General features: G+C 44.2%; 2 protein-coding genes across 5 annotated transcripts in view; one reads left to right on the top strand and one right to left on the bottom strand.

The window, feature by feature from the left end:
• Nucleotides 1-4120, top strand: part of LOC135512754 (serine/threonine-protein kinase STK11-like) — a 38799-nt gene extending 34679 nt beyond the window's left edge. Inside the window, exons 10-11 of the mRNA XM_064935098.1 lie at nucleotides 1647-1938; nucleotides 3580-4120. Coding sequence (XP_064791170.1) covers nucleotides 1647-1894 — 248 coding nt within the window. The 3' untranslated portion in view covers nucleotides 1895-1938; nucleotides 3580-4120. The remainder of the gene's footprint in view (nucleotides 1-1646; nucleotides 1939-3579) is intronic.
• Nucleotides 4121-7611: 3491 nt separating this feature from the next.
• The window catches only part of LOC135512752 (voltage-dependent calcium channel beta subunit-associated regulatory protein-like), a 57298-nt gene continuing 43625 nt past the window's right edge, over nucleotides 7612-21284 (bottom strand). For all 4 annotated transcript variants that reach the window (XM_064935094.1, XM_064935093.1, XM_064935096.1 and 1 more), the window contains 3 exons: nucleotides 19521-19755; nucleotides 11045-11225; nucleotides 7612-10244 (listed from right to left, as the gene is read on the bottom strand). In XM_064935094.1, the coding sequence (XP_064791166.1) occupies nucleotides 8741-10244; nucleotides 11045-11225; nucleotides 19521-19755 (1920 nt within the window). In that variant the 3' untranslated portion in view covers nucleotides 7612-8740. The remainder of the gene's footprint in view (nucleotides 10245-11044; nucleotides 11226-19520; nucleotides 19756-21284) is intronic.

Raw genomic sequence — 21284 nt, 5'->3', positions numbered from 1 at the left:
GCAGTATATAATGTGTAACTCTCTGTCACTGTGTGACCTCCATATTTCTCTTTCGACCTGGTGTGCGTGCGCCCACGTTGTAAACTTTCATTCATAGGCTCGGTTGTGGCAACCTCATGATGGGTATAGGGAGAATTTGAGTATCTTGTAGTAGCCTAAACCTATCAATGTTACATTGAACTGGGTGAATGGAGTATGAATGACAGTCATCCAATATGCTGTAATAGAAATAAGGCCATGCTCATGAAAAAAACATTTGTCCTCACTTATCTTAAACGACACTGACCGCCACTGCGTAACATGTGGTAGGCTATGTATTGTATAACTGCTCAATCATTTTTTTATTGTTTTTTTTTTTCGGGCTTGGGCTCATATATAGGCATAAGCATTAGCCCTGATATTCGTATGGGTGTTCTACATGCAATGTCTTAAAGGCCTGTTGAATGAATCATCACCTTAGAAAGCGCTGTCCATTTCATTGTGTTTGGCTTTGAAACAACGTCTACAACAACATCTACAGCAACCATATTTTCCATTCAGATCCAACCTGTTGTTGAACTTCTTTCTTCAAATTGATAATCACAGATGTAACAAAATGTAGCCTAGTGGGGAGTTTTTTTTTTTAAAGCATGATACTGTTTTGATAAGTGTTTAATGTGATTTTAGATTGCATTAACGTCAGAGTTGTTAGAGGGACAATAGAGCCCTGAGTGTCACGCCATTAGTAACCTGACGTTCATTAGTGAATTGGATAGGCCTACTACCAACACATTCTTGAGTCACGTGGTTTTTGACTGCAGTCATGACTCCCGGTGTGGTGGCAATACTGTCACCGCAACAGCCCTAACTCTACAGAGGGTTTCCCGGACATAGAAGCATAGTCTTGGACTAAAAAACAGGACTGGTGAGAATACTGTTCGTGTCTGGAGGATTTGATTTGGCAAGCGGACCCAAATGTCCTCAGTCGCTACTTAAGCTAAAGCCCACCTCACCTTAGTTTTGCAAGACTTTTGCAACTTTAGAAGAACTGCATCTTAAATAAAGCAGGCTGTTTTGGGTTTGTGCTGAGTTTCACCCACAGAAGAAATGGCATGAAACGCTTTAGCATTAATTAGTAAATGTATTCTCTTTAGGTGATACATTTGACATTTTCTGGGATATGTGCAAATGTGCTATTCTTGTCAATGTTTGAATGCAGTGTTTTATTTCTATGCTACATTTGCTAATAAAATTATATTGGGAGCAACCCTGAACAGTCTCTTTTGTAAAAATGCAAACTGCTGAAGAACACAGTAAAAATAAGCTTACATTTAATAAAGGTCTCCCAACAGTTTTTTGCCCGTCTACAAACTTTCTTCAAGGCTGCTCAGTGCTCACCTCCCCCATTATCTCGGGTCACTCTGACCTGTTACTAACAGTGTGGAGGAAAAACGTCCTCCTAGACCTAGATACTTATCTGACAATGATTTATAGGCATTTTTTCATTTCCGCCTAATGGTTTGGGGGGAGTAAGCTGATCCCAGATCTGTGCAGAAAGCTGACTTCCACCGGAGTCTAACCTGATGGCTGACAGCATATGTTTCCCTGAGTCAGCTTAGACCACTGACTTCCAACCTCTAATTCACGTCTCTGTGTTCTCTCCCCAGGTCGGGTGCATGAGGATGGGCTGGAGCAGAACGGGCACCAGGGGGGTTGTGTGGGGCCGGGGCTGGGGCTGGGGCTCAGGACCCTATGTGTGAACGGCACGGAGACAGACCAGGACCACTACCCAACCACCAGCAGGACCAGGTCCCGATCAGAACGCCTCTCCTCCTCCTCCTCCTCCAACCCCTCACGCAAAGGAGTGTCCACCTACAGCCGCATCCGCAAGCTGTCCAACTGCAAGCAGCAATGAGGGCAGCCCCTGGACCCCCAGCACTGAACACATATACTGGACAGGTGAGTAGGAGGAGGCATTGGGGGAGTGTTTAACAGCTGTACAATATGGTGTAGTTTAGACATTGTGGCATCCCTGTGACCTACAGATGATAATGCTACTAAATCCAAGTAAGATGACATTTTTATCAATTTAACTGAGATGACATACTCCTTTGATCCCCTCCTGAAACCTACACCTAATTGTATACACAAAAGCAAATGGAAGTAAGATTCTGGCTACACGTCTGCCTGGTGTAATTACGCATGTGTGCCTTGATTGTCTTCCAAGCTGCTCTCAAGGTAAAAAAAAACCACAGGCCTGAGGAGTCTAATTATGGAGCCGAACAGTAGAGTGGCGTCTCCGGGGAGGGAGAGGAGAGGGGAGGAAGGCTCGGTTATTGGAGAGGCAGGATTGGGCTGGTTGACGCAGCGTATGGTGCTAGGGATGGGGTGGGGTTGGAAGAGCCCTGACTGACGCTGATGCTCTCCTCTGTATGGATGAAGAGCAGGAGTGTGTGGGCGGACTGCGTGGGAGGGAGATGCAGCATAATCTGCTTTCTAGGCTTCTCTCTTCCCATTTCCCCCCCCCCCTCTCTGTGTTCCCCCCGAGGCACCTGCTCATTCATGTGGGTTCCCCTCTTTCTCCCTCTCTTTCTTTCTCTCCTTCTTTCTCTCCCGATGAGTCATTGCTGAGTACGGGCTCTGACTCTTTAACAAACTCCCCCTGCCTCACATTCCTCTTTCTGAAGGAAAAATGAAGGATCCCATCATGCACTCCTGCCTGGTTAACAGGTTCATACAAATGCATTGCAACCATCACACCATTTCCTGAGCCAATAGGGGATTCTGATGCTAATTTGAAGAATATCCCTTCCTAACAAACATGTTTCGTGCTATATGCAACACATTTAACATATTTGTTAAAATAATTATATTATACAGTACCCCTGGGAAATGATTTTATTGGCATATTTGAAACACTACATCTACAGTGCTGTATGAAATTGAAGATGACATAATTTCCCACTCACTGCGAATGGCCACAGAGGCTTACAGCACCAACTGAGTGGAGAAGCAATACAGATACAGAATACTATCCATACAATCTTGGTTCCATTGTTCTTTTAGACTGTAATACTATGTTAATCCTCCATTATTTAGACTGTAATACTATGTGAGTCCTCCATTATTTAGACTGTAATACTATGTGAGTCCTCCATTATTTAGACTGTAATACTATGTGAGTCCTCCATTATTTAGACTGTAATACTATGTGAGTCCTCCATTATTTAGACTGTAATACTATGTGAGTCCTCCATTATTTAGACTGTAATACTATGTGAGTCCTCCATTATTTAGACTGTAAATACTATGTGAGTCCTCCATTATTTAGACTGTAATACTATGTGAGTCCTCCATTATTTAGACTAATACTATGTGAGTCCTCCATTATTTAGACTGTAATACTATGTGAGTCCTCCATTATTTAGACTGTAAATACTATGTGAGTCCTCCATTATTTAGACTGTAATACTATGTGAGTCCTCTATTATTCAGTCATCTTCAACTGTATTGTGCAAATGTTTAATTGAGGGGTGCTGATAACTCATTGAGTAATACTGTAAATGATTGTAGCTAATTGTCGGTTTTTGATTCCCTCAGGTTTGTGTTCTCTATTTTCCGGCTCCCTGACGTTTGGGTGATGAATGTTTTGACAGCCTGGTCTGCAGCATGCAATAACAGGACATGTGGTTTATTTCACTAGTTATTTTCTGTCTGACAACGTGATGATGTAAGTGAAGCTCCAGAGAGAAATGGAGAAGAGGCTAGGACTTACCCCCTTCTGCAAATCATACTGGGAATCCCACCCCTCACTGTATGAATGTAGCTCGTTTTAGACTACTACACTGTTTCTCCTACAGTTACTCTTTATTAAAGCGCACATTGTGATGTGTATTGAATGACATGGATCATTTCAATAAACTACAATATTTGTAACGGTAATAAGTATGATCATTTAATAAAAAATGCATTAACGGCATATGCAGGCTAAAGGAAAGGGAACTATAGACAAGCCAAGGATGCATAACTATTCAAGAATGTCCTTGCTTTAGATTTTTTTTGCATCTTTAGTTTTGTTTTGGTGTTTTAGTCCCCAAAATGGGTTTTAATTATTATTTATATAAAATGCACCCTAACCTCACCAGCTGTTTGTTCTGTGATTTTCTCTTTATTTGTGGCTGTATTATAAATAAATGTATCTTGTCAATCAAACAATAGGCAGTGTGAAACTTTATGACCGACTCGTCCCCAGGCTCAATTGTTAGGTTCTGAGAGCGAGCCAGTTGATAAACTGACATTTTATCAGTTCTGTCACTAATTTTGTTTGGTTTTTCTAAGAAGCGGTAGATCTGTTCTATGTGCGCTATTCCTATGCTTCCCGTTAAGTTTCCTTTCTGCGTCTTTTACTTTTGGTTTTGTACACCAGATGAAAACACTATTTGGTACAATGATTGATTCTCTACGCTATACTTGCTTGTTTTGTCGCATATCTAAAATTAGGTGAACTATTATAATTTTTGCAACCAGGAAATGACGATTTCTGCATAGTGCATCTTGAAGGAACATCCTGTATTTGCTCATGCTAGTGTGCTGCTGCAGTCAAACCTGCAGGTTCCTCTGGCACTACAACGCTATACTGCAGATTGCTTCACCTTGACTTTGATGTATTATTCTGATTGGTGTATTGGCTGGTGGGAGGGTTGGCTGCAGCCTACTTTGATAAAATGATCTGTGGCTCCTGCTGTGATGGGCTTGTTTTAGTGGAGCTGGCCTTGCCACTATTGATCTGGACTGTCAAACCTTGTACTGAACTGGACCATCCCTGAGAGTGATGTTCACACAGACCAAAAAGGCTACCCCTACCCCAACACTGCATCTTTTATAAATCCAAGGGCAAAAGCGAACAGAAGTCATAGCTTTGCTGCAGGTTGGTAAATAAATCCACAGGGTATTAGTGGTTGATCATAGCAATATTGGAGTAAAGCTATTGGGGAATCTGATGGAATGTTGGCATTTTTTTATTCTGTCATATTTGCTGATGTGGTGTTGGTGATGCAGTTCATATGGAGGTTGAGACTGCTGTCCTACTTTCACTCTGCTTTGCAATCGATTGGGAACCCTAATCACTGTGAAGTCATTCATTGATGTGCATGGGCTCTGGTGCATATTAACACCTCCACACACTGTCAGACTCTCAACACCTGAAATGAACAACACATGGAGTGGGATGGAGAAGAGGGAGGATAGTTTTGCAGTCCCCTTGTCTTCCTCTTCTTCCAATTCTTTTTGCGTTTGAGTACCATTAAAAAGTGAAAATGAGACACAACCATTAATGCCTTATTCATTTATTTACTTATTGGAAAATCCCCAAATAACGGTTTAATTGTTTGGTCCCTCAAGGCTCATAGTTATGGGTCAACAAATCAGTTATTTATAAAGCTCTACTTAACTAGTTTGAGAAATATAGCAGTTATAACAAGCAGAAATACAGAAATAGATTGTATATTTTTGTCTTTCATGGAAATAAAACTCAATTGTAGATTATCAGTTAGCATGGCATGACTCCTAAACAAAGGTAGATTCCATAGAACATAAAACCTCTTAAGTACCAGTGCTGATTTAAATGTCTGTTCTGTCGACCGACGACCATGGAATCATTCATTTGGTGCAGTAGTTCTGAGAAATCATGAATATATGTATTAAAACGATTAATTATCATGCAAACCTATGCACAGTAATGCGTCAATGCATTGGACAGGCTACTTGTGTACAAAACGTCTTTCACCACAGTGTCCCCAGTTACGTCTACACCTAATAAGACTACACTAGTTCCTGCAACATTGTGCTTGTATACACAACAAAGTTACTCTTTGTACAAATGTACTAATTTATTTGCGCCTCTAGTCCTTTTCATTAAGTTGGTGTTGTCACCCCCTTGCTAAGTCCGTAAATGATGCACCATTCCTCTCACTACTGACAAGAATCAGAGAATGCTGAGTAACCAGTAACCTCAAAGGCATCTGATCTTGTTTGTTCCCAAGGTGACTGGCGAAAGGATCCGTCTCATTCCTTGACGTTCTAACACCTCCATAAAAGGCACCTGGTAATGACACAAAATGGTACTGAGACATGTGAAGCCCCTGGGTTTCCTTCCCATGGTGACATAATGTGCACTGTCTAATGTATGGGCTATGTGAAGTAGGTGAGAGAAAGGAAGGATATCACTAGCCTCCATGCTAGAAGACCAATTCAAGCCCTCTCACCAGCTTTCATCTTGGCCATTGTTCCCCTAATGAGTTAAGGTACCTTCTGCCTGTGAGTCCACTCGGCTATAACAAGGAGCTATCTGATGTCCCTATTAGAGGAAACGTATCTGATTCACCGGGGCTGTGAAGTAGCACGGTCACACCCAAAAGGAGGGAAATGAAAGCTAGAAATATCTCCCTCTTTTCCATTTACGGCAATTTCTCCATCTTAATTGTGTTACACCCTCAGCAAGAGACCAGGCAGAGTGGACTTCAACTACGGGAGGGGGACTCCCCTTGTTTTTGATCAAATATTCCTGCTGATTGTGGGATGTAGGAGAAGCAGACTCCCAGCCACTATACAGTTAAGTGCAAAATAGTTTCCAAGGTAATTCTGGAACGGGCCTTCTTATGTCTTATGTGCCTTCTTTTGGCACATAAGACATCATCTGATAATGGGGTTACACTTGAATGGCATTGGGTTGAACTTTGTTCTGGTTTGGTAATGGACAAGAAGTGCAGTCCTTACAGCCCAGAGGGATGCGCTGCTGCGTTATCAACTTTCACAGGAGGAGGGGGGAAAGAAAAGAAAGTGAGCAAACAAATAGAGCCTGTTTGGTAAACCCATGCACAAGAAAGTATGCCTTTATGAATAAATTCAATAAACGCAAATGTCTGCGAGGGCAACATCGGCCCCATTCAAAGCCTTAATTTAAACCTTTACAGCTATAGACCAGCACTAACCAACAGTGTCGTGGGGGAGGCCAAGGGAGCCTTGCCTTTGATGTGTGATTCTAACAGCAGGGGTTGGAACAAAGGAACAACATTTGTCAAGGAACAGAAATGGAACCTGGAATGAAAGTGATCCTTACTGTTCCAGAACAGACCAGTTATGTTTCAAAGCGTTGGAACCGGTAATAACGTTATGTTACATTCCAGGCATTTGTTTTTAGGCCCACAACAAAAGGCCTATGCAAAGCCCTCACCCAAACTTATTCCAGTGTCTGCCTGCAAGCTGAACATCTTTGTGTGTGTGTGTGTGAGAGAGAGAGAGAGACACCTGCTCCTCTCCAAAGCATAGGCTCCTGTACTGAGGTTACAAGCTTGATTCAGAAGTCAGGAGACCTTTTTCATTAGCTAGAAAATAAAGGATGAACTTTTTCAATGCTAGTTAAGGATACTATAGGCTTAGTTATCATGTTTCATGTCCAATTTATTAACTACAAAAAAACATGTTTTTAATTATGGTGTGGCTCTGCACACACTAACTAGCTGGCTTGCTCGAAGGACATTCAACGTTCCTCCATAGAAGCCGCTCCGTAGGTATAATTCTGTGGACCGAATTCAGATAATGCATGTCATAACGAGATGCCCAGCACTTCAAAATTTCTGTTGCATTTTGCACCATAGGCTACACTTGCCTGTCCATCACGCATGTAAACAACTAGCTTGCCTGCTCTGTCTGCGCTGATTGGAGAAGTCATTTAATGAGCTAAATGTAAAGAAATTAAATACATGATTTGACAGGTTAAAAAAGGAAAAATATAAACCAGTACTTTTTGGGGGGTTCTAAACTCTTGCTGGTCGGAACTGTGGAACAAAATGAAAGATTTGCGGTTCTGTTCAAAACTATACGATTGGAAAAAATGTTTTAGTTCCAACCCCTGGTTCAGTAACACTTGAGATGCCTCCATTAGCTGACAAGGTATTTTTGGCACAGAAATTAGGTTGTTCTAACTAAGTTGTTCTAACCCTGGCCTCCAATATGCCAGTTACTACAGTCACAACCAACTGTGAAATGTAAAACAAGTATAGACAAACAACAAATACAAAGAACATGTCCTAACAACCATCACTTTTCTGGAAAGCAGTAAGACTTTTTTTTTATGGAAACATGAGGCCAGACATTAAGCAACAAGGATACTTGATGAAGAATATTCTCTGATCCAGTGTGGATATGACGAGGCGGTCCTAATATGGATACTGCAATTTATTTGGTGACCAAATTAGGACAGCATCTTCATACCCATTTAATGATCGTTTATGAGGAGAAAAAAAAATGCATTTCCTAATTCATCTGTTTCTGTTCCTAAGTACCATAGATTCAGATTAAATTACATCACATTACAATTAAACAGTCCTGGCTGGCCTATCAGTCAAGACTGTCCTATTACGCCCAGATAAACTTTGTATCCAGATCTTGAGATGATTTCAAGGCTAATAGCACCTAGTTTCACAGTGGATAGACTAGTGCAGAGAGCATACTGGCTCTTTACATCATCACTTCTCTAAGAGGAGAAAGGAATCACAGCAGTAAGAGACACTATGGTACTTTAAATACTATCTAGGGGTGTATTCTTCATATAGCATACATGATACTGTATAGTGTAGCCTGTTTTCTTGTTACTGGTCTGGGACCAGCTAATTCAGACAGAGAAATTGTAGTTACCCGGCGTAGACTGAAATCAAATGAAACGCAAAAGATCAGCGAGGAGTGGAGGAGGACTGGAGACATGCTACACTGGGCTGCGGTCGGGGGAGGCGTGAACGACCTTCACCATACACTCTGTCACCACCACTGTGTCCTTGGTCCGTTGCAGGCCTGTGTACAGCCGATCATCCAGAGTGGCGCACAGCTTGTCCGTCAGCTCGGCTGTGATGGTCTGTCGGCTGTTGCCCGTGTCAGGAGGCTGGGGGGGCTCGTAAGGGGCCTCAAGGGGGTGTACCGCCTGCCTAGTGTCCTCCTGGGGGTTGCGCTGCTCCCCTAGCAGGCCCTCTCTATCCGGAACAGTGGGAGGGGAACAGGATGCCCTTCCTTCCAGGTCTCTAATGGTCACGGTGCTGCTGCCACAGCTACTGCTGGGACTCACTCTCCTCCTGTCTCCTTCCTCCACCTCTCCTGCCCTGCCCGCCACCACCTCGGCCTTTGGCTTCTGGGGTGTACTGGGGGCCCCCTCGCTGGCCTCCTCATCAGGCGCACTGACGATGCGTGGCAGTATGCTGTGGAAGCCTGTGTCCAGAGGGTAGTTGACGCTATCGCCTCGTCGCAGGGGGGTCCGCTGCCTCTCAAAGGAGTGGCACTGGTAGCGAACGCCCGGGTCACTGTACTGCTTGTTGCGCTGCCACTGTTTGCGGAGGTGGATGCGCGAGCGATGTTTCCTCGGTGACTCCTGCTGGTCGAACTGGGGGTCGTGGCGGAGGAACTCATGGAAGAGCGCGTCAGTTTTCTTGTCGATGCTGTAGTCGCGGCGGTGTAATGATAAGGGTGGGTGGGAGTGCGGCTGCGCCTCTCGTGGAGTGAACATCTGCCCATACGGAGACCAGCCCAGGGGAGACCTGGACGTTTCTATTGCGATGCCGCCCATCGCCCCCACCAGCATCTCCTCGCCTGGCTCTTCCTCGAAGATGCGGGCTTCGAAGCTCTCGCCCACTGTGCCAGTGTGCCCTGCACTGGTGAAGTAGTGTCTCTTCTCCAGGGCCGTCCTGTCTATACTGCCACTACTGCCAAACAGTCTTAGCTCCTCTGGCGCCCGTGATGGAGCCTCTATAGACGTATAGCCACTGTCCATCTGCATGAGCTTACGATTGCCTGACTCCCCGTCACTGACCCTCTCTGACTCCACACTGTCCTGCTTCCCCCCTTTCTTCTTCTCTTCCTTCTCTCCCATCCCATCATCCATGGGCAGCTCTACATCCCCTTCGGGTTCATCCCCGATGTCCTGGGAGGGGTTACTGGGCAGTTCCCCCCTCTCGGTCCGGCCCCCCAGGGAGCTGACACTGTCGGCGTCGCTGCGAACAGAGTCCCTGTCGTTGTTGATCTGGTCTGAGGAGCCGTACTGCTCTAGAGAGGCCCGGAGCGTCCAGATGTCTCTGTACAAGGCCTGGTGGTCTGAGGACAAGCTCTCCTGTCTACAGTCCCCCAGGCTCGCTGCCTCGTCCTGGGACTCTGGGGACAGGCCGATCAACCCCGCTACTTGGCCCCTGCTGCAGCTGGGCTCCACCACCACCTCCACCTCTAACCTGCATTGACACACACGTACAAAGACACACGCACACACACAGTATAACAGTCAGTCACAGAGCGCCCATACACAGATCTGATGTCTGATGTTTGAGTATGTTTGCAGCCACTGTGATTACAAGTGATCACCATGACTTCTTTAGGTTGTAGCATGTTTTCCACAAACCATTGAACTGCAATGCACAAATGTCATGTGTTTTGCAAATGTGTAGAATTTCCCTACATTGTGATTTTACTGGTCCCAGTTAGTTATCCATTAGAAGCATGACATATGGCTTGCATTATGTTAGCAACTATGCATGTTCAGGACTCAACATGAATACTTTCAGCTTCCAGCACTGTAGAAGAAACAAATATGGATTGGCTTTGATTATTACTTATGTTTATTCAGTATATAAATACATTTGTATTCCTTAAAATCCATCACAGCTCTGCGTCCACAGTAACTTCAAGTAAGGGGGTCACTAATGGAAAATCTTAATTGCATACTGCTTGGGTCCCCTTGCGAGGAGAGGAGAGAGGATGCGAGGAGTTAGCAGTTGAGATTCTCCCATTGACCCCAAAAACTATTCCTGTCCATGACATCATCACTCTGCATCAGCGATGGAATGGGCTGGCTTGTTAAGCAGCTGTGGGTAAAAGTTCCCTGTAGGCACAGATCTAGGATCAGCTTACTCTCCTCAAATCCTAACCGTGACGGGTAAAACATACACAAAACTATCCATAATACTGTTAGTTACCGTAATGATGACTGAGGCAAAGCGGTGAGGTGGAAGGATGGCGAGGGAATTAAAGATACCTGCCGAGGGAGGGTGGTGGCTTGGGGGAGAGGAGGCGGGCGGAGGGGCTGGGGTGGTAGGTGACGTCTTGGGTGCGGGCGATATACTGGATGAGGTCCATGTGGTGGGCGTCGTTATCCTCCTGGTCCATGCTCTCGCTGGCGGCGCGCTGCCGCTGGAACTGCCTCCTCTTAGGGGACCCTGACACGCAGGACGAAGCAGGTCAAACATTAGTCCAAGGCCACAGAGAGACATGGGATGTTGGTGCCAACATTCACCATGGTATATCAAGTTTCAAGTTGTATTAGGTGTATGAACGGGATACATATGGTAAACACCATCCAACGAAACGCTTACTTGCAGGTTCCTTCAATAATAAGAAATAATAAAAGATAAGAATACGAACATAATGTAAATGGCTCAGTAGAATAGAAAACATTTTAAGTATAAGTATAATACAGGATGGCACAAGTTATAGTCCAATATTTACATGCGTTTTGGGGGACTGGGGGCAAGTGTTTAAATTGTGCAGTATTTAGCAATCATAATAAGAGTCTGGTAGCAACAGTTGTGCTGTGTGTAGCATGAATACATTGCCTTCAGAACATACTCATACCCCCGGACTTATTCCACATTTTCTTATGTTACAGCCTGAATTCAAAATGGATTAAATAGATTTTTTTTACTCATCTACACACAAACCCGATAATGACAAAGTGAAAACTTGTTTTTGACATTCTTGCACATTTATTGACAATGAAATACAGAAATATCTTTATGGGTAAGTCTCTCAGAGTTTTGCACATCTGGATTGTACAAGACTTGCCCATTATTCTTTTCAAAATTCTTCAAACTGTCAAATTGACCACTCAGGAACATTCACTGTCTTCATGGTAAGCAACTCACTGTCACAGTCATACGCTGGACCTAGTTTTGTCCCATGGAATAAATGTTGTGGATCTTAATGTTTTTCCTCATAATCCAGGACTATCGGACCACCATTTTATTACGTTTGCAATTGCAACAAATAATCTGCTCAGACCCCAACCAAGGAACATCAAAAGTCGTGCTATAAATTCACAGACAACACAAAGATTCCTTGATGTCCTTCCAGATTCCCTCTGTCTACCCAATGACACCAGAGGACAAAAATCAGTTAACCACCTAACTGAGGAACTCAATTTAACCTTGCGCAATACCCTAGATGCAGTTGCACCCCTAAAAACTAAAAACATTTCTCATAAGAAACTAGCTCCCTGGTACACAGAAAATACCCGAGCTCTGAAGCAAGCTTCCAGAAAATTGGAACGGAAATGGCGCCACACCAAACTGGAAGTCTTCCGTCTAGCTTGGAAAGACAGTACCGTGCAGTACCGAAGAGCCCTTACTGCTGCTCGATCATCCTATTTTTCTAACTTAATTGAGGACAATAAGAACAATCCAAAATTCCTTTTTGATACGGTCGCAAAGCTAACTAAAAAGCAGCATTCCCCAAGAGAGGATGACTTTCACTTTAGCAGTGATAAATTCATGAACTTCTTTGAGGAAAAAATTATGATTATTAGAAAGCAAATTACAGACTCCTCCTTAAATCTGCGTATTCCTTCAAAGCTCAGTTGTCCTGAGTCTGCACAACTCTGCGTGGACCTAGGATCAAGAGAGACGCTCAAGTGTTTTAGTACTATATCTCTTGACACAATGATGAAAATAATCATGGCCTCTAAACCTTCAAGCTGCTTACTGGACCCTATTCCAACTAAACTACTGAAAGAGCTGCTTCCTGTGCTTGGCCCTCCTATGTTGAACATAATAAACGGCTCTCTATCCACCGGATGTGTACCAAACTCACTAAAAGTGGCAGTAATAAAGCCTCTCTTGAAAAAGCCAAACCTTGACCCAGAAAATATAAAAAACTATCGGCCTATATCGAATCTTCCATTCCTCTCAAAAATCTTAGAAAAGGCTGTTGCTCAGCAACTCACTGCCTTCCTGAAGACAAACAATGTATATGAAATGCTTCAGTCTGGTTTTAGACCCCATCATAGCACTGAGACGGCACTTGTGAAGGTGGTAAATGACATTTTAATGGCATCGGACCGAGGCTCTGCATCTGTCCTCGTGCTCCTAGACCTTAGTGCTGCTTTTGATACCATCGATCACCACATTCTTTTGGAGAGATTGGAAACCCAAATTGGTCTACACGGTCAAGTTCTGGCCTGGTTTAGATCTTATCTGTCGGAAAGATATCAGTTTGTCTCTGTGGATGGTTTGTCCTCTGACAAATCAACTGTAAATTTCGGTGTTCCTCAAGGTTCCGTTTTAGGACCGCTGTTGTTTTCACTATATATTTTACCTCTTGGGGATGTTATTCGAAAACATAATGTTAACTTTCACTGCTATGCGGATGATACACAGCTGTACATTTCAATGAAACATGGTGAAGCCCCAAAATTGCCCTCGCTAGAAGCATGTGTTTCAGACATAAGGAAGTGGATGGCAGCAAACTTTCTACTTTTAAACTCGGATAAAACAGAGATGCTTGTTCTAGGTCCCAAGAAACAAAGAGATCTTCTGTTGAATCTGACAATTAATCTTAATGGTTGTACAGTCATCTCAAATAAAACTGTGAAGGACCTCGGCGTTACTCTGGACCCTGATCTCTCTTTTGAAGAACATATCAAGACCATTTCAAGGACAGCTTTTTTCCATCTACGTAACATTGCAAAAATCAGAAACTTTCTGTCCAAAAATGATGCAGAAAAATTAATCCATGCTTTTGTCACTTCTAGGTTAGACTACTGCAATGCTCTACTTTCCGGCTACCCGGATAAAGCACTAAATAAACTTCAGTTAGTGCTAAATACGGCTGCTAGAATCCTGACTAGAACCAAAAAATTTGATCATATTACTCCAGTGCTAGCCTCCCTACACTGGCTTCCTGTCAAAGCAAGGGCTGATTTCAAGGTTTTACTGCTAACCTACAAAGCATTGCATGGGCTTGCTCCTACCTATCTCTCTGATTTGGTCCTGCCGTACATACCTACACGTACGCTACGGTCACAAGACGCAGGCCTCCTAATTGTCCCTAGAATTTCTAAGCAAACAGCTGGAGGCAGGGCTTTCTCCTATAGAGCTCCATTTTTATGGAACGGTCTGCCTACCCATGTCAGAGACGCAAACTCGGTCTCAACCTTTAAGTCTTTACTGAAGACTCATCTCTTCAGTGGGTCATATGATTGAGTGTAGTCTGGCCCAGGAGTGGGAAGGTGAACGGAAAGGCTCTGGAGCAACGAACCACCCTTGCTGTCTCTGCCTGGCCGGTTCCCCTCTTTCCACTGGGATTCTCTGCCTCTAACCCTATTACAGGGGCTGAGTCACTGGCTTGCTGGGGCTCTCTCATGCCGTCCCTGAGGGGGTGCGTCACCTGAGTGGGTTGATTCACTGATGTGGTCATCCTGTCTGGGTTGGCGCCCCCCCCTTGGGTTGTGCCGTGGCGGAGATCTTTGCGGGCTATACTCAGCTTTGTCTCAGGATGGTAAGTTGGTGGTTGAAGATATCCCTCCAGTGGTGTGGGGGCTGTGCTTTGGCATAGTGGGTGGGGTTATATCCTTCCTGTTTGGCCCTGTCCGGGGGTGTCCTCGGGTGGGGCCACAGTGTCTCCTGACCCCTCCTGTCTCAGCCTTCAGTATTTATGCTGCAGTAGTTTATGTGTCGGGGGCTGGGGTCAGTTTGTTATATCTGGAGTACTTCTCCTGTCCAATTCGGTGTCCTGTGTGAATCTAAGTGTGCGTTCTCTAATTCTCTCCTTCTCTCTCTCGGAGGACCTGAGCCCTAGGACCATGCCCCAGGACTACCTGACATGATGACTCCTTGCTGTCCCCAGTCCACCTGGCCGTGCTGCTGCTCCAGTTTCAACTGAACCGCGGCCCTAGGACCATGCCCCAGGACTACTTGACATGATGACTCCTTGCTGTCCCCAGTCCACCTGGCCGTGCTGCTGCTCCAGTTTCAACTGTTCTGCCTTATTATTATTCGACCATGCTGGTCATTTATGAACATTTGAACATCTTGGCCATGTTCTGTTATAATCTCTACCCGGCACAGCCAGAAGAGGACTGGCCACCCCACATAGCCTGGTTCCTCTCTAGGTTTCTTCCTAGGTTTTGGCTTTTCTAGGGAGTTTTTCCTAGCCACCGTGCTTCTACACCTGCATTGCTTGCTGTTTGGGGTTTTAGGCTGGGTTTCTGTACAGCACTTTGAGATATCAGCTGATGTACGAAGGGCTATATAAATAAATTTGATTTGATTTGATTTGAACTCTAGTGTAGATTTGGCCTTGTGTTTGAGGTTATTGTTCTGCTGAAAGGTGAAATAATCTCCCAGTGCTAGGTGGAAAGCCAACTGAACAAGGTTTTCCTCTAGGATTTTGCCTGTGTTAAATACTTGTTTTCCACCATAATTTGCAAATAAATTCATAAAAAAATCCTACAATGTGATTTTCTGGATTCTTTTCTCTCATTTTGTCTGTCATAGTTGAAGTGTACCTATGATGAAAATTACAGGCCTCTCTCTCTCTCTCTGGATTTGATATGATACAATGACTAGGGTTTAAAGTGTAGACTGACAGCTTTAATTTAAGGTTATTTTCATCCATATCGGGTGAACCGTTTAAAAATGATAGCACTGTTTGTACATAGACCCCATATTTTAGAGGACCAAAATGTTTTAAAAAAATGTTTAACTTATGTGTATTTAAAGTAGTCAAAATCTTAGTATTTGGTACCATATTCCTAGCATTCAATGATTACATTAAGCTTGTAACTCTAAAAACTTGTTGGATGCAATAGAAATTAAAATGGTAAATAATGTAGTGTCAATTGTATTGTAAATGAGAATAGAATATTTTTCTAAACACTTCCACATTAATGCGGATGCTACCATGATTACGCATAGTCCTGAATGAATCGTGAATAATGATGAGTGACAAAGTTAGATGCACAAATATCCAACCTCCCCTATTATTATAATGGTGAGAGGTTAGCATCTCTTATCTGCTTATGTACTGTACCAGTCAGCTGAAGAGATAGCAGCAGGCATTGAGATACACTACATGACCAAAAGTATGTGGACACCTGCTCGTCAAACATCTCATTCCAAAATCATGGGCATTAGTAGGAATTTGGGAAGGCTTTCCACTAGATGTTGGAACATTGCTGCAATGATTTGCTTCCCTTCAGCCACAAGAGCATTAGTGATGTTGGGCAATTAGGCCTGGCTCGCAGTCGGCGTTCTAATTCAGCCCAAAGGTGTTTGATGGTGTTAAGGTCAGGGCTCTGTGCAGGCCAGTCAAATTCTTCCACACCGATCTTGACAAACCATTTCTGTATGGACCTCGCTTTGTGCATGGGGGCATTGTCATGCTGAAACAGGAAAGGGCCTTCCCCAAACTGTTGCCACAAAGTTGGAAGCACAGAATCATCGACAATGTTTGCTGTAGCGTTAAGATTTCCCTTCACTGGAACTTAAGAGCCTCGTCCAAAACATGAAAAACAGCCTCAGACTATTATTCCTCCTCCACCCTACTCTACAGTTGGCACTATGCATTGGGGCAGGTAGCGGTTCATTCGTTAGACTACCAGATGGTGAAGCATGATTTATCACTCCAGAGAAAGCATATCCACTGCTCCAGAGTCCAATGGCGGTGAGCTTTACACCATTCTAGCTGGCATTGCGCATGGTGATCTTAGGCTTGTGTGTGGTTGATCGGCTATGGAAAACCATTTCACAAAGCTCCCGCTATACGCTTCAGCGGTCCATTCTGGGAGCTTGTGTGGCCTAACAACTTCGCGGCTGAGCCGTTGTTGCTCCTAGATGTTTCCACTTCAGACGTGCGTTGAAGATGTCGTTCCCATGGCAACGATTAAAACATTCCCTAACCAGAAACCGTGGACCCAAAACCTGTGGACTCTCCTTCACTGCAGCCGAGGTGAGTAAAACATTTAAATGTGTTAACCCTCGCAAGGCTGCAGGCCCAGACGGCATCCCCAGCCGCGCCCTCAGAGCATGCGCAGACCAGCTGGCTGGTGTGTTTACGGACATATTCAATCAGTCCCTATACCAGTCTGCTGTTCCCACATGCTTCAAGAGGGCCACAATTGTTCCTGTTCCCAAGAAAGCTAAGGTAACTGAGTTAAACGACTACCGCCCCGTAGCACTCACTTCCGTCATCATGAAGTGCTTTGAGAGACTAGTCAAGGACCATATCACCTCCACCCTACCTGACACCCTAGACCCACTCCAATTTGCTTACCGCCCAAACAGGTCCACAGACGATGCAATCTCAACCACTCTGCACACTGCCCTAACCCATCTGGACAAGAGGAATACCTATGTGAGAATGCTGTTCATCGACTACAGCTCGGCATTTAACACCATAGTACCCTCCAAGCTCGTCATCAAGCTCGAGTCCCTGGGTCTCGACACCGCCCTGTGCAACTGGGTACTGGACTTCCTGACGGGCCGCCCCCAGGTGGTGAGGGTAGGCAACAACATCTCCACGCCGCTGATCCTCAACACTGGGGCCCCACAAGGGTGCGTTCTGAGACCTCTCCTGTACTCCCTGTTCACCCACGACTGCGTGGCCACGCACGCCTCCAACTCAATCATCAAGTTTGTGGACGACACAACAGTGGTAGGCTTGATTACCAACAACGACGAGACGGCCTACAGGGTGGAGGTGAGGGCCCTCGGAGTGTGGTGTCAGGAAAATAACCTCACACTCAACGTCAACAAAACTAAGGATATGATTGTGGACTTCAAGAAACAGCAGAGGGAACACCCCCTATCCACATCGATGGAACAGTAGTGGAGAGGGTAGTAAGTTTTAAGTTCCTCGGCATACACATCACAGACAAACTGAATTGGTCCACTCACACAGACAGCATCGTGAAGAAGGCGCAGCAGCGCCTCTTCAACCTCAGGAGGCTGAAGAAATTCGGCTTGTCACCAAAAGCACTCACAAACTTCTACAGATGCACAATCGAGAGCATCCTGGCGGGCTGTATCACCGCCTGGTACGGCAACTGCTCCGCCCTCAACCGTAAGGCTCTCCAGAGGGTAGTGAGGTCTGCACAACGCATCACCGGGGGCAAACTACCTGCCCTCCAGGACACCTACACCACCCGATGTTACAGGAAGGCCATAAAGATCATCAAGGACAACAACCACCCGAGCCACTGCCTGTTCACCCCGCTATCATCCAGAAGGCGAGGTCACTACAGGTGCATCAAAGCTGGGCCAAGAGACTGAAAAACAGCTTCTATCTTTAGGGCATTAGACTGTTAAACAACAACCACTAACATTGAGTGGCTGCTGCCAACACACTGACTCAACTCCAGCCACTTTAATAATGGGAATTGATGGGAAATGTTGTAAAATATATCACTAGCCACTTTAAACAATGCTACCTAATATAATGTTTACATACCCTACATTATTCATCTCATATGTATACGTATATACTGTACTCTATATCATCTACTGCATCCTTATGTAATACATGTATCACTAGCCACTTTAACTATGCCACTTTGTTTACATACTCATCTCATATGTATATACTGTACTCGATACCATCTACTGTATCTTGCCTATGCTGTCTGTACCATCACTCATTCATATATCTTTATGTACATATTCTTTATCCCCTTACACTGGGTATAAGAAATTAGTTTTGGAATTGTTAGTTAGATTACTCGTTGGTTATTACTGCATTGTCGGAACTAGAAGCACAAGCATTTCGCTACACTCGCATTAACATCTGCTAACCATGTGTATGTGACAAATACATTTGATTTGATTTGAATTGATTTGACTTACAGTTGATTGGGGCAGCAAATTTGACAAACTGACAAGTTGGAAAGGTGGCATCCTATACAGTGCTAAGTTGGAAGTCACTGATCTCTTCAGTAAAGCCATTCTCCTGCCAATGTTTGTCTATGGAGATTGCATGGGTTTGTGCACATTTTTATATACCTGTCAGCAACGGGTGTGATTGAAATAGCCAAATCCACTAATTTGAAGGAGTGTCCACACACTTTTGTATATATAGTCTATTTGGGGGGTGTTAGACCTGTGTGCTCTGTTAGCTGTGTGTAGGGGGAGCAGGAGAGGGAGCAGTATTTGTGTGTTTGTGAGGAAAGCTGTGGGGAGACTTCAGTTAGGCTCACAATGCCTTGGAAGAGAAGAGTCCTGCGTCATAAAGCCATCTGTCAGAGGGTGTGTGTGTGTGTGTGTGGTGTACACAACGCGCCTTGGCAGTTAAGTGAAGCCTCTTGCAGTTGAACCTCATTCTTAAGAAGCATTGTCTTTAAAATAGAATTTGTACACTAAATTTGAGTACAAAAGAACCATTTTAATGAGGCCGATGCTCCATCCATCATTCTGTACAGTAAGCCTGAAACATACTATACATAAATATTAATAAGTCTGTTCTACCTCTGGTGTCCAGACTAGAAGCCCGCTGGCTGCTGTCCAGCTTCCACTTCTTGATCTTGAAGTATGGGCTGGCCCCCTCTAGGCTGGCATGGCGCCTCAGCTTGGTGAAGAACTGCAGGACCGGGCCCTGCCCCACTCCCGCGCTAGGGGACTCACCCGTCACAGACGTCACCGACGCCCCATCGCTCAAAGACGGACTGCCCCCATTCCTGGAGCCAGACACCATCACCTCAATCTGGGGGAGAGAGAGGGAAAGGGGAAACCTAGTCAGTTGCACAACTGAATGTATTCAACCGAAATGGGTATTCCGCATTTAACCCAACCCCTCTGAATCAGAGAGGTGCGGGGGGGTGCCTTAAATCGACATCCACGTCAAGGAGGGGATGAACAGCCAGAAGCGATGAAGAGATGTGGGGAGCAGTGGTGTCTGTAATCTTCCCCGAACAAGGCCTTTCCAGAGCCTCTCCCTTGTTGACCCATCATCCTCCACCACTGTGGATGCACATGCTTTACTCCTCCTCTATTGGTTCAGAGCCTTCATGATGACCTCTAGGCTCCAACGTTTCCAGACTAATTAATACTTGTGATTAGCGGCTAACTGTCTTCCATAGTTTAATTAGGATTTTAATTTAAACGTAAGGGTTCACATCCAACCCAATAATACGGTCATTCAATATTCCGCCCTACCATATGTACAGTGTCTTCAGAAAGTATTCATACCCCTTGACTTATTCCATATTTTGGTGTGTCACAGCCTTGAATTCAAATGGATTAAATTAGATTTTTTTTTTACCCCTCTACACACTATAATGACAAAGTGAAAACATATTTTAGGAATTGTTTGCAAATGTATTTCAAATTAATTTACTAATACTAATTTATGTAAGTATTCACACCCCTGAGTCAATACTTTGAAGAAGCACCTATGGCAGCGATTAGAGATGTGAGTCTTTCTGGGTAAGTCTCTAAGAGCTATCCACACCTGGATTGTGTAACATTGCTCAAAATTCTGAAGGTCTATCAAATTGGATGTTGATCATTGCTTGACAACCATTTTCAGGTCTTGCCATAGATTTTCAAGTAGATTTATTAAGACAAAACTGTGACTCTGCCACTCAGGAACCTTCACTGTCTTCTTGGTATGCAACTCCAGGGTAGGCCTTGTGTTTAGGTTATTGTCCTAAAAGGTGAATTCATCTCCCTGTGTCTGGTGCAAAGCAGACTGAAGCAGGTTTTCCTTTTTTTGCATGTGCTTAGCTCCATTCCATTGATTTTTTTTTATCCTGAAAAACTCTCCAGTTTTTAACGATTACAAGCATACCCATAACATGATAACACTGCTATGCTTGAAAATATGGAGAGTTTTACGAAGTAATGTGTTGTATTGAATTAGCCCCAAACTTAACACTGTATTCAGGCCAAGAAGTTAATTGCTTTGCTACATTTTTTGAAGTAATATTTTAGTGCCTTGTTGCAAACAGGATGCATGTTTTGGAATATTTTTTATTCTGTACAGGCTTCCTTCTTTCTTTATGTCAGACCCTTTTCCAGTACATGACACACTGACCTCACACACAGATGTGCGCAACTCTTTGCGGCAGTAAGAAAGCCATAGCCATCTGCGCCCATTCAACATAGCCTAGATTTACGTATTTTTAATTCTGAACAATATAACTTTTTTAGGGTTCTCATAAACTTACAATTATGTTTTTATTCCAGCTTGTACAGTCACTAAGATTATACACTACTTGTCAAAAGTTTTAG

The sequence above is a fragment of the Oncorhynchus masou genome, chromosome 24 (genome assembly GCF_036934945.1).
Source record: "Oncorhynchus masou masou isolate Uvic2021 chromosome 24, UVic_Omas_1.1, whole genome shotgun sequence".
Classification (NCBI taxonomy): Eukaryota; Metazoa; Chordata; class Actinopteri; order Salmoniformes; family Salmonidae; genus Oncorhynchus; species Oncorhynchus masou.
This window is presented reverse-complemented; position numbering and strand designations above follow the sequence as displayed.